The sequence below is a fragment of the Podarcis filfolensis genome (assembly GCF_964270895.1).
Source record: "Podarcis filfolensis genome assembly, chromosome: 2".
NCBI lineage: Eukaryota > Metazoa > Chordata > Lepidosauria > Squamata > Lacertidae > Podarcis > Podarcis filfolensis.
The window spans coordinates 883,974-896,581 of NC_139605.1; the positions used below are offsets into that span (position 1 = coordinate 883,974).

At 48.2% G+C, this 12,608-nt stretch overlaps 2 protein-coding genes across 8 annotated transcripts in view; both read right to left on the reverse strand.

The window, feature by feature from the left end:
• The window catches only part of LOC310756436 (uncharacterized protein), a 74,987-nt gene that overhangs the window by 44,849 nt on the left and 17,530 nt on the right, over positions 1-12,608 (reverse strand). The window lies entirely within an intron of this gene.
• On the reverse strand, positions 4,479-8,807 carry LOC310757137 (uncharacterized protein). The gene is made up of 2 exons (XM_083602338.1): positions 8,758-8,807; positions 4,479-6,329 (listed from the first exon to the last, which is right to left on the reverse strand). Exon 2 carries the CDS (start codon positions 6,250-6,252, stop codon positions 4,849-4,851), a length of 1,404 nt encoding a protein of 467 aa, XP_083458464.1. The 5' UTR covers positions 6,253-6,329; positions 8,758-8,807; the 3' UTR covers positions 4,479-4,848.

Genomic DNA, 12,608 nt, shown 5'->3' on the forward strand with positions numbered 1-12,608 from the left:
AGTCCCCTTCAGGTTTGCACAAACCCACACATCTGGTACGGTGGATACCAAGTTATTATTTAGTGCATATCTATATAACATACACGTACATTGTATTGGTCCGTGTTGCTCCCTCCTTTGCTGCCCTGCTCAACCCACCTCCTTTTCCATTAGAGCCTATTCCCACTCACAGGGCACCCCTACCTTCACCGAGATTTAGGGTGCGGAGAAAAGATTTGCAAGTTCTTACAGAACTTTAATGCAAATCTATCTCCGAACGGGGGACTGATACGGAAGGGGGGGCATGTCTTCTTCACCTTCTTCTTCGCTACAATATATCAATTTCTTTCCAATTGTCAATGTCAAAAGGGACTAATATCTATAAAATTCATAGAAAATCAACGTGCCAATTTGCTCAATTTCTCTAGGACTCCATCACACCTCCCCTGTCCTCCATAATCCCTCAAACAAGGTGTCAAGACCCTAATCCTGTCAAATCACTCTGCCTCCAGGAAATGCCAGTACATGGACCATTGTCTTCTCATCAGGATGTGCTTATCTGCGCATATCTCCAGCTCTGCATATTCCCCCCTCCCTCCTCCATATGTTAATCCTGTGTAACCCAACCTCTTCTTAATGTATTCATGATGTAATCTGTGTAACCCAACCTCTCTTTAATGTATTCATGATGTAACTGGGATGTATTTTGCACTGTATTCTGGGACATGGAGGGAAGTTTCAAAAGTTTATGTCACCCCTTTCTCGCTGTTCAATCTCGCCTTGAACCTGTTGCGCAATAAACTTGGATCTTCTGCAGCTTGCTCCTGTCTCCGGCTGAGCTCATTTTTCCTCCGCAGGGACCCGCGGACTTAGTCCGACGAGCTCGGTGGTTGAGCAGCCTCGCACCCAGATTTTTACCGTAACAGTTCCAAGAGGTTCAATGAACAGATGGTTTGCAGTGGAAGAGATCTGCACAAGTCGCTAAGTGTGAAGCAGTAAAAATGAAAGTGCAACCTTGTGAGCAGAATACTCCACACATCTTGGGGTCTTTGTGTAATAATTGTGCAAGTCAGACTTGAGGCAAGTGCTGAAGGCTCTTCAGGGCTGGCAACCTCTTCCCAATCCCACTGGGTTCCAACAACCACACTAACACTTAACTGTACAGAATAGGCACCTGGATGCAGAAGCCAGTCCAAAGGGGTGGCTGGTAGTGGAGGTGGTGAAATGCTTAAGTTCTGAGTTTTTCATGTGCGCTAAAACTCAGTCTGCTTGGTTGTTTTTTATTTAAAAAAATATTTTTAGCAACATGCTATAATATTATTGTTTTAGTTAAATAAATTGTTTAAGTTGTTACTAAGGAAATGATTATTTTTCTCCTTCCAATAAATTACAGCAGAAATGTTGTCCAAATATAGACAATTAACTTATTAAACCTCAGAATGATTTCATAATTATCTGTCTATTTCTAATAGTGTAACCAAATCAGAAATTTTTGATTTAAATAGAATCATACTGACTAGTGATTTACCGTAAATTGTGATTGAAATCAATTTGACTTATATCAAATCCATCCTGATTGCAATCTACCACAATGTCTGAAATAAGGCTGGAACTATACAGAGGCGAACAGGACAATGTCCTGGCAGCTGCTACTACTTAGGGGTCTGAAACGGATAAATGACAATATTATCAATCATCACACACTCAGTTTCATCAGCAGGCAAGCCAAGATGCATCCTAGCAGGACTTTTGGGTTTGCGCTAGGCTACCAAATGGTGGTATTCAGGACAATCCAAAGTATGGAGATGAGTCCTAGTGAATACAGATAACCTGGTAGTGTCATCAGGGAAGGGGGGGAGAAGGGGGGTCAGGGGTGCTGGAAGGGGAGGGGTCTCTGTCGAGGCTCCTCCCCTTCCTTTAACCCTTCCCTGGACTCCCTCTCTCCGTTTCCCCAGCCAGGCGCCCCACGACCCCAGGGATTCCTGCCAGGGGGAAGCCGGGAGAATGGGGGGCCTCAGCCCCACCCCAGCCCTGCTTGGGGTCCTCATTCCCCTTCCCGCCAAGGCCTCCAGGGGGGGCAGGGCAGCTGAGCATCTCTCGGCCCCCCAGGAAAGAGAAAGGGGAGTCTGGCGGTGCTGCTGCTGCCCAGGAGATCTTGCAAGGCCAGCCCTGCAGGTGTTGGGTCCCCCCTTCCCACCTGGGTCGGGGCCTGGATCGGGGCCCCTGTCGACGGGCCCCAGGGAGGGCGCTTTCCTTACGGGGGGGTCTCTTTGTCCTCCCCTCTTACCCCCCTCTATTTCCCCCCCTTCTCTCCCTCTTTACCTCTGGGGCTCTTCAGCGACGCCCCTCCTCCTTTCCCGGTCTGGAACTTCCGGCGCATTTCGCGGCGACACTTCCGGCTCCTTTTCAGACGCGCGCATCCCTAGAGCTACGGCCGCAGAGCAGCCCCTCCCTGTGTCAGGATGGGAAGGAGACGGGGCGGCGCTGCCTCTGGCCTCCGGCTCTGGGGGCTCCATGGGGACCTGGCCCCCGCCCCCCAACTGGCGGCAGGGAGGGGGACTCCAGAGGGGAGGGGGGGAGTTGGCCAAGTTTCATCCACCATCATTTTTAAGGGAGGGGGAGCATCTCCTTCTGGGCCTCCTTCTGCATGCCAAGCACTCAACCGGGGTCCTTCTGCATGCAGAGCAGCTGCTGCATTGCTGAGCTACGCCCCCTAACAGCCAAGCCCAGCTTCAAACACCAGCCTTCCTCCCCCCATTAAAAAACCACCCACTGGATTCAGAGGCAGTGAGGGATTCCAGACAGAGGCGCCCTTGCTCTGGAATTCCCTTGCCAGCAGGGAGACTTCAAAAGCCCCCCCCCCCCATGCCTCCCCCTTCCCTCATTTAGTAGGGAGACTTTTCATCTTGTGGTTGGGTCATTTCAAATCCAGTTTTTCTCTCTTTTAATACTGTTGTTGGTTTCCTTGTTTAAATTATTCTGTTCACTAGTGATATTTCACATATGTGGTTCTTATGATCCCTGCAGGGAATTAAGTGTTCTTCTAACCTCCCTATTGCAGGCGGAAAGAGGAATGTGGGGCTTGCTTATAATATCTTAGGGTGGCAGGATTAAGATTTGGGACTGGGACTTTCAGATTCAGAGCCACTTTTCGCATGAGATTTCTTCCAACTACTGGAGGAAAGTATGTCTGAGGTTTATGACAGAAATATAATTATTACGGGTGAATTTAATGGAGTAGTATCACTGAACTATGACAGAACACTGAGGGAAAGTATCTCAGAAGAAGGCAAAATACCAAATACTTTTTTGATATGGTTACAACAACGGATCTACTAGATCAGGGGTCAGCAGACTTTTTCAGCAGGGGGCCAGTCCACTGTCCCTCAGACCTTGTTGGGGGCCGGACTATATTTCGGGGGGAAATGAGCGATTTTGGCCCGCCCGCAAAGAGGCCTGAAGATGTTTGGCTTTACCTGTCCCAGTTGTCGTCCCAATAGCCCCAGTTGGGCTTCTCCAGCCAGGTGCCAGGGCAGGTTGGAGGCTGCGTTGGCCGGTGAAGACAGAAGCAGAAGCCCCGGGGGAGCGAAGGACAGAGGCAAGGGAACCGGGGCGTTGCTGGAGCTTTTACCCACCAACTGCTGCTGCTTCCCAACCCGCAAGCGGCAGCTGCGGCCTCTGCAACAAACCGCCTGAACGCCATGGGAGGAATGAAGGAGGGAGGGGGTGACGAAGAAAGCGCGTGAGGAAGCGGCACGGAGAAGGGGCACAGAAAAGGAAGGAAGGGCGGACTGAGGAAGAGGGAGGAGCAGCAAGAGGAAAACTCAGCAGCAGCCGGCAGCCAGCGTCACACCCCCTTCACAGAGCCACCCTGCTGAGGCAGGCAGGCGGGTGAGCCGACTCCCCCCGTTGATGGCACCCGGTGTGGGACAAGATTGCTCGTCCCTGAGGAGAAAAGCGCCGCCGGGTGAGGGAGAGGGAAAGAACGTGCGTGCTGGCAATCCACACAGCGATTCCCGGACCGTCCGCAGGCCGGATCTAGAAGGCAATTGCGCCTGATCCGGCCCACGGGCCTTAGTTTGCCAACCCAGATGCTTGGAGATTCAGACCCCCATTAGAACAAGAGTAAACATGTTCTTCTGATTCAAAGGATTCTGCGGGAAGAAGAAACATGATCTGGATATTGAAGGAACCTGCCTACAGGATTAAAGACTGTAGAGATCCAGCCAAGAAGTATATCAGATCAAAACTCAACATGGATGATAATGAGGGGTGAAAAGAGTTCATTGTATAGATGGAGACTAAATAAGGGTTTATTTGAAAAACACTGAATTACAACATATTCCAATTACGTTAGAGTATCAAAAAATGTTAAAAACATTTGGAAATATGGGGGAGGATGAAACTATCACTTTTACGAAGGATTTCAACCATAAAGAGAAATGCGTTACCTAAGATACTGTTTTTATTCTAAATGATACCAATAATAAATATACCACTGTATTAATAAAATAATCTATATATAAAGCAATTGAAACACTTCCCACACTCCTTCCATTCAAACCATTTCAGATTTTTCAGTTTGTGGATTGTAGGGTTTCAACTCTTAAAGCTTTTCCTCCTTGCGAGTCCATTGAGGGTTTCTAAGAACATCAGGACTGAAGCTCTACGTACGCTCCATATACGTAAGTGGTTTTCCCTTTTTCAGTTCGCTGATGTTTGCTAAGGTTTCCACTTCTATTGAAGCTCTTTCCACACTCCATACATTTATTTGCTTGTACCCGAGTGAGTCTGTTGATCTCGTCTAAGTTTCCTGTGTGTGAAATTAGGGTTCCATTCTGAAAGAAACTCTTTCAACTCTCCATACATTTAAATGATTTTTCCTGTGTGAGTCCGTTGATGTCTTCTAACATTTCCAACATTGGTGAAGCCCTTTCCACACTCCTTACATTTAAATGGTTTCTCCCCTGTGTGAGTTTGATGATGGATAGTAAGTGCTGTACCATCAATAAAGCTCTTTCCACATTCCATGCATTTAAATGGTTTCTCCCCTGTGTGAGTCCATTGATGTTTTCTAACAGCTCCAGCATTGGTGAAGCCCTTTCCACACTCCTTACATTTAAATGGTTTCTCCCCTGTGTGAGTCCATTGATGTTTTCTAAGTGTTCCACTGCGATTGAAGCTCTTTCCGCACTCGGTGCATTTAAATGGTTTCTCCCCAGTGTGAGTTCGATGATGGGTTCTCAGATCTCTACGCTCAATAAAACTCTTTCCACATTCCATGCATTTTAATGGTTTTTCCCCTGAGTGAGTCCATTGATGTCTTCTTACTGCTCCATTAGAAGTGAAGCTCTTTCCACATTCCATACATTTATATGGTTTTTCCCCTGTGTGGGTTCGTTGATGGATTCTAAGTGTTCCCCTACAAGTGAAGCTTTTTCCACAATCCATACATTCAAATGGTTTTTCCCCTGTGTGAGTTTGATGATGGATACTAAGTGCTGTACCATCAATAAAGCTCTTTCCACATTCCATGCATTTAAATGGTTTCTCCCCTGTGTGAGTCCGTTTATGTGTTCTTAGTGTTTCACTGCGACTGAATCTCTTTCCACAATCCATACATTTATATGGTTTTTCCCCTGTGTGAATTCGATGATGGATTCTAAGTTTTCTACTAACAGTGAAGCTCTTATCACACAGCATACATTTAAATGGTTTTTCCCCAGTGTGAGTTTTATAATGAATATTCAGTCTTCTATTCATACTGAAACTCTTTCCACACTCCAAACATTTAAATGGTTTCTCCCCTGTGTGAATCCGTTGATGGATTCTAAGGTTTCTACTCTGACTGAAGCTCTTTACACATTCCATGCATTTGAATGGTTTCTCTCCTGTGTGAGTCCGTTGATGTTTTCTAAATGTTCCACTATTGGTGAAGCTCTTTCCACACTCCATACATTTATATGGTTTCTCCCCTGTGTGGGTTCGTTGATGGTTTCTAAGGTGTCCAATCTGACTGAAGCTCTTTCCACACTCCTTACATTTATATGGTTTCTCCCCCGTGTGCGTGTGTTTATGTATACGAAGGTTTGAACTCCAACCAAAGCTTTTTCCACACTCCATGCATTTAAATGGTTTCTCTCCTGTGTGAGTCCGTTGATGTTTTCCAAGTGTTCCACTGTCAGTGAAACTCTTTCCACACTCCATACTTTCAAATTGTTTCTCTCTCTTTTCACATTCCATGAATTTATATGGTTTCTTTGTTATTCCCATTGGACATGGCCCTCCAGAATTTTGACTGCCTTCTCCATTGTCTTCTTTCAACAGGGAGGAGCGGGGGGAAAGGAAACCTAGGAAGAGAACAAAGGAATATTACACACATCAATTAGCACCTGCTCTTATTTTGACGTCTCGTACATTCTTTCCTGTCCTCCATATGTTCCAAATTTTTAGGAAAGACAGATGAAATAATGTTAAATAATGGTAATGCATCATCAGCCTTTCCTAACCCTTAATTAAGCATTAATGAAGCAGCAGTATCGTAGAATACGGTTGAACTGTGGGGTTTACGTTTTATAAAAAGTGGTTTCTCACAGGAACGGGAGCTGCTCTATGTTCCATGAACCTGGCCAATATTAATCAGGATCCTAAATTCATCATGAAGTTCTTCATCCGCTGCACTATAATCCTCCACCCCTTGGGCCACATTTTGTCCCCTTCGACCTCTAGATGTTTATTCATCACCTGCACAGTCCCTTTGGCCTCAGGAGGTGCATAGTGACCATTTTGGGAGACCCATATATAAGTCTAGTGACAAGGCTTGGTGCTTGTGGTCGGTTGAAGGAGCGCTCAGTTGGAGAATGTTCTTGGGGTTGGACCTCCATCTCTCAGCCTTGAATTATTGAATGGAGAGAGCTGGAGATGCAGAAGGAAAGCAGCTGGAGCCTGACCGCTGGGAAGGCCAGATTGAGACACCCACCCCAATTATGATTTATAATAATTATATGCCACCGGGTCTCGCACCCGCCTCCTGACACTGGCTTATCTTAGCGGAGATTCCCTGTCCAGGCCTCTCTCACTGTTCTTCCTCCTTTGCCCTGGGTGGCCAAGGGCTTCTGGATATTCTAGCTCTGCTCCAACTGGGAATTATTTATTAAATTGTTATACCTCTCTTCATGTGAAGATCAGAAGATAAAAATCTGTGTGACACTGAAAAAGGTGAGCATTAAAGGTGAATAAATCAGGGCTGGCCAAATGGGACTCAGCTCCCTCCCCTCCTTGCCCCTCCCTGCATCTGCTGCCTGAGGGGGCTGCCTCAGTTTCCCTAGTGGGGGAGCAGGCCCCGAGAACAGCCTTCTCTCTTCCCCCAAAATACAGGAAACACGACAAAGAAGGCCTTGGAGTGTCACCGTGGAACATAACAACAACAACTGGTTGTAAGTCACTTTGGGCTGCCCTGGGCAAGAGAAAGCAACTAATAGATTAAATAAATAAATAAAAATAACAATAACTGAAACTGCAGTACAGTGGTACCTCGGGTTAAGTACTCAATTCGTTCCGCTGGTTAAGAAAGTGTTCTTAACATAATGGGGACTCCTGCTGCTGCTGCGCCGCTGGACCACAATGTCTGTTCTCATCCTGGGTTAGCGGAGTCTGTAACCTGAAGCGTATGTAACCTGAGGTACCACTGTAATAATAATAATAATAATAAGGTAGGCTCTTGAGGGGGGGACACAGGAACCCACCCATTTCCATAACAATCTTCCCAATCTCTTAAATCCCACAGATTTAAGTGAACTGATATAGTGGGAATAATGGACACCTGGTGGATGGAGAGGAGGAGCTGGGCCCCGGTGTCTCTGGGTGGGAGCCCTTTAGATGCTTCTGCACAGAAACACAGGCATGTGGGAGAGACTGGAGTTGCCCAGAGAGAAGCCTCAAAGGGGGGGGGATAAGAAAGGGGGCTTCCTCCCTTTCCTCTTTCCCCCCATGGTTGGACTCGCTCGAACAGCCCCCAGCGCCCCCTGCAGCTCCTGATCTGGGACCTAAGGCAGGGCAAGGACTGAGCTTCAGGGGAGGAGAGGGTGGCTGGATCGGGGCTCCTGCTCAGGGATCTCTCCCTGGTCTACGCGGAGTCCTGGCAGATTCCTGGGCAGGAGGGAGAAGTCAAGGCAGGCGGCTCTCTTTCTCCAAGATGGCTCCGATCCCTCCCCAGGGATGCTCCCTTCCTCACTCCGCCCCCCCGGGTCCCCTTTCCCCAGAGGCCCCCCCCCGGCCGACTCAGCCTTCCTGCCAAATCTCTCCCCATCCCAGGAGGGAGACGGGGGGGGGGCTCCATCCAGGCCTCTCTCGCCCCCATTAACCCTTCTCCCCCCAAAGGGGACCCACCAAGCCAGGATCGCGGCGCCCCAGGGATTCCTGCCAGGGGGAAGCCGGAACTGGGGCCTGGGTTCAAGTCCCATTTCCTTCCCGGGGGGGGGCTGAGCATCTCCTCTCCCCCCTCCCTTGCTCGCTCTGCTATTCCCATTTCCTTCCCCGCAAGGCAAAGGGCTGGGGGTCTCCAAGGAGGCGCCCCCTCGGGGGGAGGGGCTCCTTTCTCCTAAACCAGCCCCTCCCCCGCTCGCCAGATCCCCAGAAGGGAGGGGGGAGGGGGAGGAATCCCCCACTTTCCTTTCATCCCCCCCAAATCTGCCCCCCTTCCCAGCTGCCCTGTTTGCAGATTCAGGGGGAGGAAAAGCCCCTCCTTCTCCCCCCCCCAGATATAGATATATTTCGCACCTCTTTTCCCTCCTCCTCCGCAGAGCTGCTCCTCTTCCGGGAAGGTGGATCGGGCCCCTCCCCTCCCCCCCTTGGCCTCCTCCCTCCCTGCCTCTCTAGGAAGCGGAGCTCACTGACCCGGGGGGGGGGAGGAATGAGTGGCCCCTCCCTCCCAGAAGACACAAATTCTCCTCCTTCCCAACCAGCTCCGTTTTCCTGTTTCTCTCCTGAGAAAGTCCCGGGTTCGATCCCCGGAGGCGGCAGGGAAGGAGACCCCCCCCCAACTGGGAAAAAGGCCCCCCTTCATCTCTTTTAATCCCTTGCCGGGAGAGGGGGGGTCCGGTCAGTTTCACCCTCCCCCCATTTCCCGACGGGGGGGGGAGGCAGGGCCGGGGCGCAGGGGGTCCCCGTTACAACAGCCCCGCAAAGTAGACCGGAGTTGCTACGCCCTTTGGGGACTCGGAGCAGTAACTTACGACCACCCTAAAGGCTGTTATCCCTTGCCACTATATATATATAGATCCGCTTATTTTGTGTGAGCTGCTCGCAGGACAGCTTTGGTTGAAAGGCAAGACTGAAATGCAAAGGTTTTCCCCCTTCGTAGCAAAGAGCTCTTCCGCCGCCCCTCCTCTCCATGGGTGGCCATCTCCAGATCCAGGGCTCCCCCCTTCCTCTCCCCCTTTGAAGACAGAGCCAGAGCATCGCCCCCTCTCATGGGAGTCTCTTCCCCTGCCAAACAGCTCTTGCTGGCAAAGGTTTAGTCAGAATCGCCTTTCTTGCAACTTGAAGCCATGGGTTCGAGTCCTACCCTACAGCCTAGAATAATCTTTCTTTGTTGCTGCATCACCCTGTGGACTCGGGTTAAGCTAGTGGTCCACCGAGACCCCTGGATCCTTCTCGCATGTACTGCTAGTCAGCCAGGTGTCCCCTATCCTCTATCCTGGCAGATTCCTGGGCAGGAGGGAGAAGTCAAGGCAGGCGGCCCCCCACTCCCTCTCTCTTTCTCCAAGATGGCTTCGATCCCTCCCCAGGGATGCTCCCTTCCTCCCTCCGCCCCCCAACTTCCTCTGCCCTCCTCCCTCCACCCCGAGGGTCCCATTTGTGCCAAATTGGAGGGGAGGGGAGGGAGACAGGGTGGGGCTCTCTTGCCTCCTTTAACCCTTACATGGACTTCCTCTCTCCGATTCTCCACACAAAGGGGACCCACCAAGGCACGCCTTGGCACCCACGGGAACCAGGATCATGGCGCCCCAGGGATTCCTGCCAGGGAGAACCCGGAACTCCCAGAGAGGTGCGGGGTCTCGGTTCAACTCCCAGCCCTTGGGGGGCCTCCCATTTCCTTCTTGCACAAGCACCGGGGTTGGGTGGGGAGTAGGGCAGCTGCGCATCTCTTCACTACTCTTAAGCGGATGAGGGGTTGCAAAGGAGATCTTGCAATGCGAATCCTGTGAATGGAGGGTCTCCCAATTTGCAGCCGGATTGCATGGATCGGGGCCTCTGCAGATAGCACCCAGGAAGTTTGCCTCTCCAGTAGAGGCCACAGTGGTAAAGAAGAAAAACATGTTGGAAAATTGGCCTACTGTACCTATAAAAAACTTTTAAAAGAAGAAGAGAACCAATGGACACTTATGAGTTTTGAGGAATTAAGAGATGTCATTGCAGATTGGTTCCAATATTATCAAATATTCAAAAGATTTAAAGTAGATAAACAAAAAGGGTTCACCGAGAAACGCTGAGATTTGAATCCGACGTAATGAATTCAAAAAGTAAAACCCTTTCTAAAGCTTACCGCCTCCTCCTCGAATGGGAAGTTACATCAGAATATGATAAAGTGGTCTCAAGACTTTGGGTATGCTATAACAATGTCCCAGTGGGAAAACCTGTGGAAGAATAGTTGGAAATTTACTATATGCTATGCCATAAAGGAAAACTTGTTAAAAATGCAACACCGGTGGTATTGAACTCCATGGAAATTAGCCAAAATGTACCAAGGAGGCAGGGGACGCGGGTGGCGCTGTGGGTTAAACCACAGAGCCTAGGACTTGCCAATCAGAAGGTCGGTGGTTCGTGTCCCCATGACGGGGTGAGCTCCCGTTGCTCAGTCCCTGCTCCTGCCAAGCTAGCAGTTCAAAAGCACGTAGATAAATGTTCAAAGTGCAAGGAGATAAATAGGTACCGCTGTAGTGGGAAGGTAAACGGCGTTTCCGTGCGCTGCTCTGGTTTGCCAGAAGTGGCTTAGTCATGCTGGCCACATGACCCAGAAGCTGTACGCCGGCTCCCTCGGCCAATAAAGCGAGGTGAGCGCCGCAACCCCAGAGTCAGCCACAACTGGACCTAATGGTCAGGGGTCCCTTTACCTTTGCTTACAAAGGAACCAAAAGTAATTGTTGGAGATGTGGAAACCAAACAGGCTCACTGTACCATATATGGTGGCAATGTAGCAAAATAAAGAAAGTTTGGGAGGAAATCCACCTTGAACTGGAGAAAAAGTTAAGAATCTCATTTATTAGGAAACCAGAGGCATATCTGTTGGGCATCACTGATTCAGATATTCCTAAAAAATGTAAAGATCTTTTTTGTATGCAACAGTGGCAGCAAGCGTTCTTATAGCTACAAGGTGGAAGAGCGACATAATTCCTTCTAGACAAGAGTGGATACAAAAATTGACTGAATATGCTGAATTAGATAGCCTATCTGAAAAAAAATAAAGTGAGATTTGAATTTGTATCAAAATGGGAGGCCTTCAGAACATATCTTAAACAAAATTATACCATGTTAAAATCTGTAGCAGCTTTTGAGTGATCCCAGCAGTTTTTAATAATTGCTTATATAAATATAAACATTTATAGATTGTGAAAATATTAATAGAAAAAATAGTATTTTGATATGGCAGTAAATTCATGTAAAAAGAATTAAGGAATAAATGGGAGGTCGGGTATAAAAGATAATGAGATTTTTATTTTTATTGTAACATGAAATTGCAATCACTAATTTATGCCATAATTTTTATCTTATTAACAGATTGTGTTAATTTTATTTTCTTTCCTTTTCCCTCCCCTCTTAAGTTGTAACGTTTTTCGGTATTGGGTTTTTGTTTTGTTTTTTGGTATCTAATAAGCATGGAAATAAACATGGGGGGAGAAACCAATTTAAAAAAAGAAAAAAAAATATAGCACCCAGTTGTTGTTGGGGGTCTCTGCCCCCTTTCTCCCCCCACCTATTGCCCCCTTCCCCACCCTACAGCTCTACCTTTTTGTCCTCTCTGGCCCTCCACTGCCATCGCTTTGCTATTCTATTCCGATTTCCTTTCCTGCAATACAAAGAGCTGGGGGCTCTCCAAGGACGCGCCCCCTCTGGGGACTGAAGTGTGCATGCACACGAAAGCTCATACCAATAACAAACTTAGTTGGTCTATAAGGTGCTACTGGAAGGAATTCTTTTTTATTTTGTTTTGATTATATCTTACATTATGCTTACTATTGTGAGACCCTACCTTCATGTCTATACATGACAGATTTAAACTTTGACTGAAACTCCATCTATATTCTTGACATTTACATGACTTCTCCTATGTCTGAGCTTGTTGACGGCTCCTCAGTTTTCCACTTCTACTGAAGTTCCTTCCACACGCCATCCATTTAAACGGTTTCTCTCCTGTGTGGGTCCCTTGATGCATATCAAGCTCTGTATTCTGCCTGAAGCTCTTTATTTGTACATTTAAAAGGATTCTCCCATGTCAGTTCCTTGATGTTTTCTAAGGCTTGGTGCATGCGGTCAGCTGAAGGAGTGCTCAGATAGGAAAATGTTCTTGGATCTAGACCTCCATCTGTCAACATTGTTGGGGTGAGTGAGTGTTCATTCTTTCCAGAACC

What these genes read in the sequence shown, in the direction of transcription:
- LOC310757137 (XM_083602338.1), bottom strand. Translation starts at nt 6,252, where the DNA reads ATGGGAATAACAAAGAAACCATATAAATTCATGGAATGTGAAAAGAGA.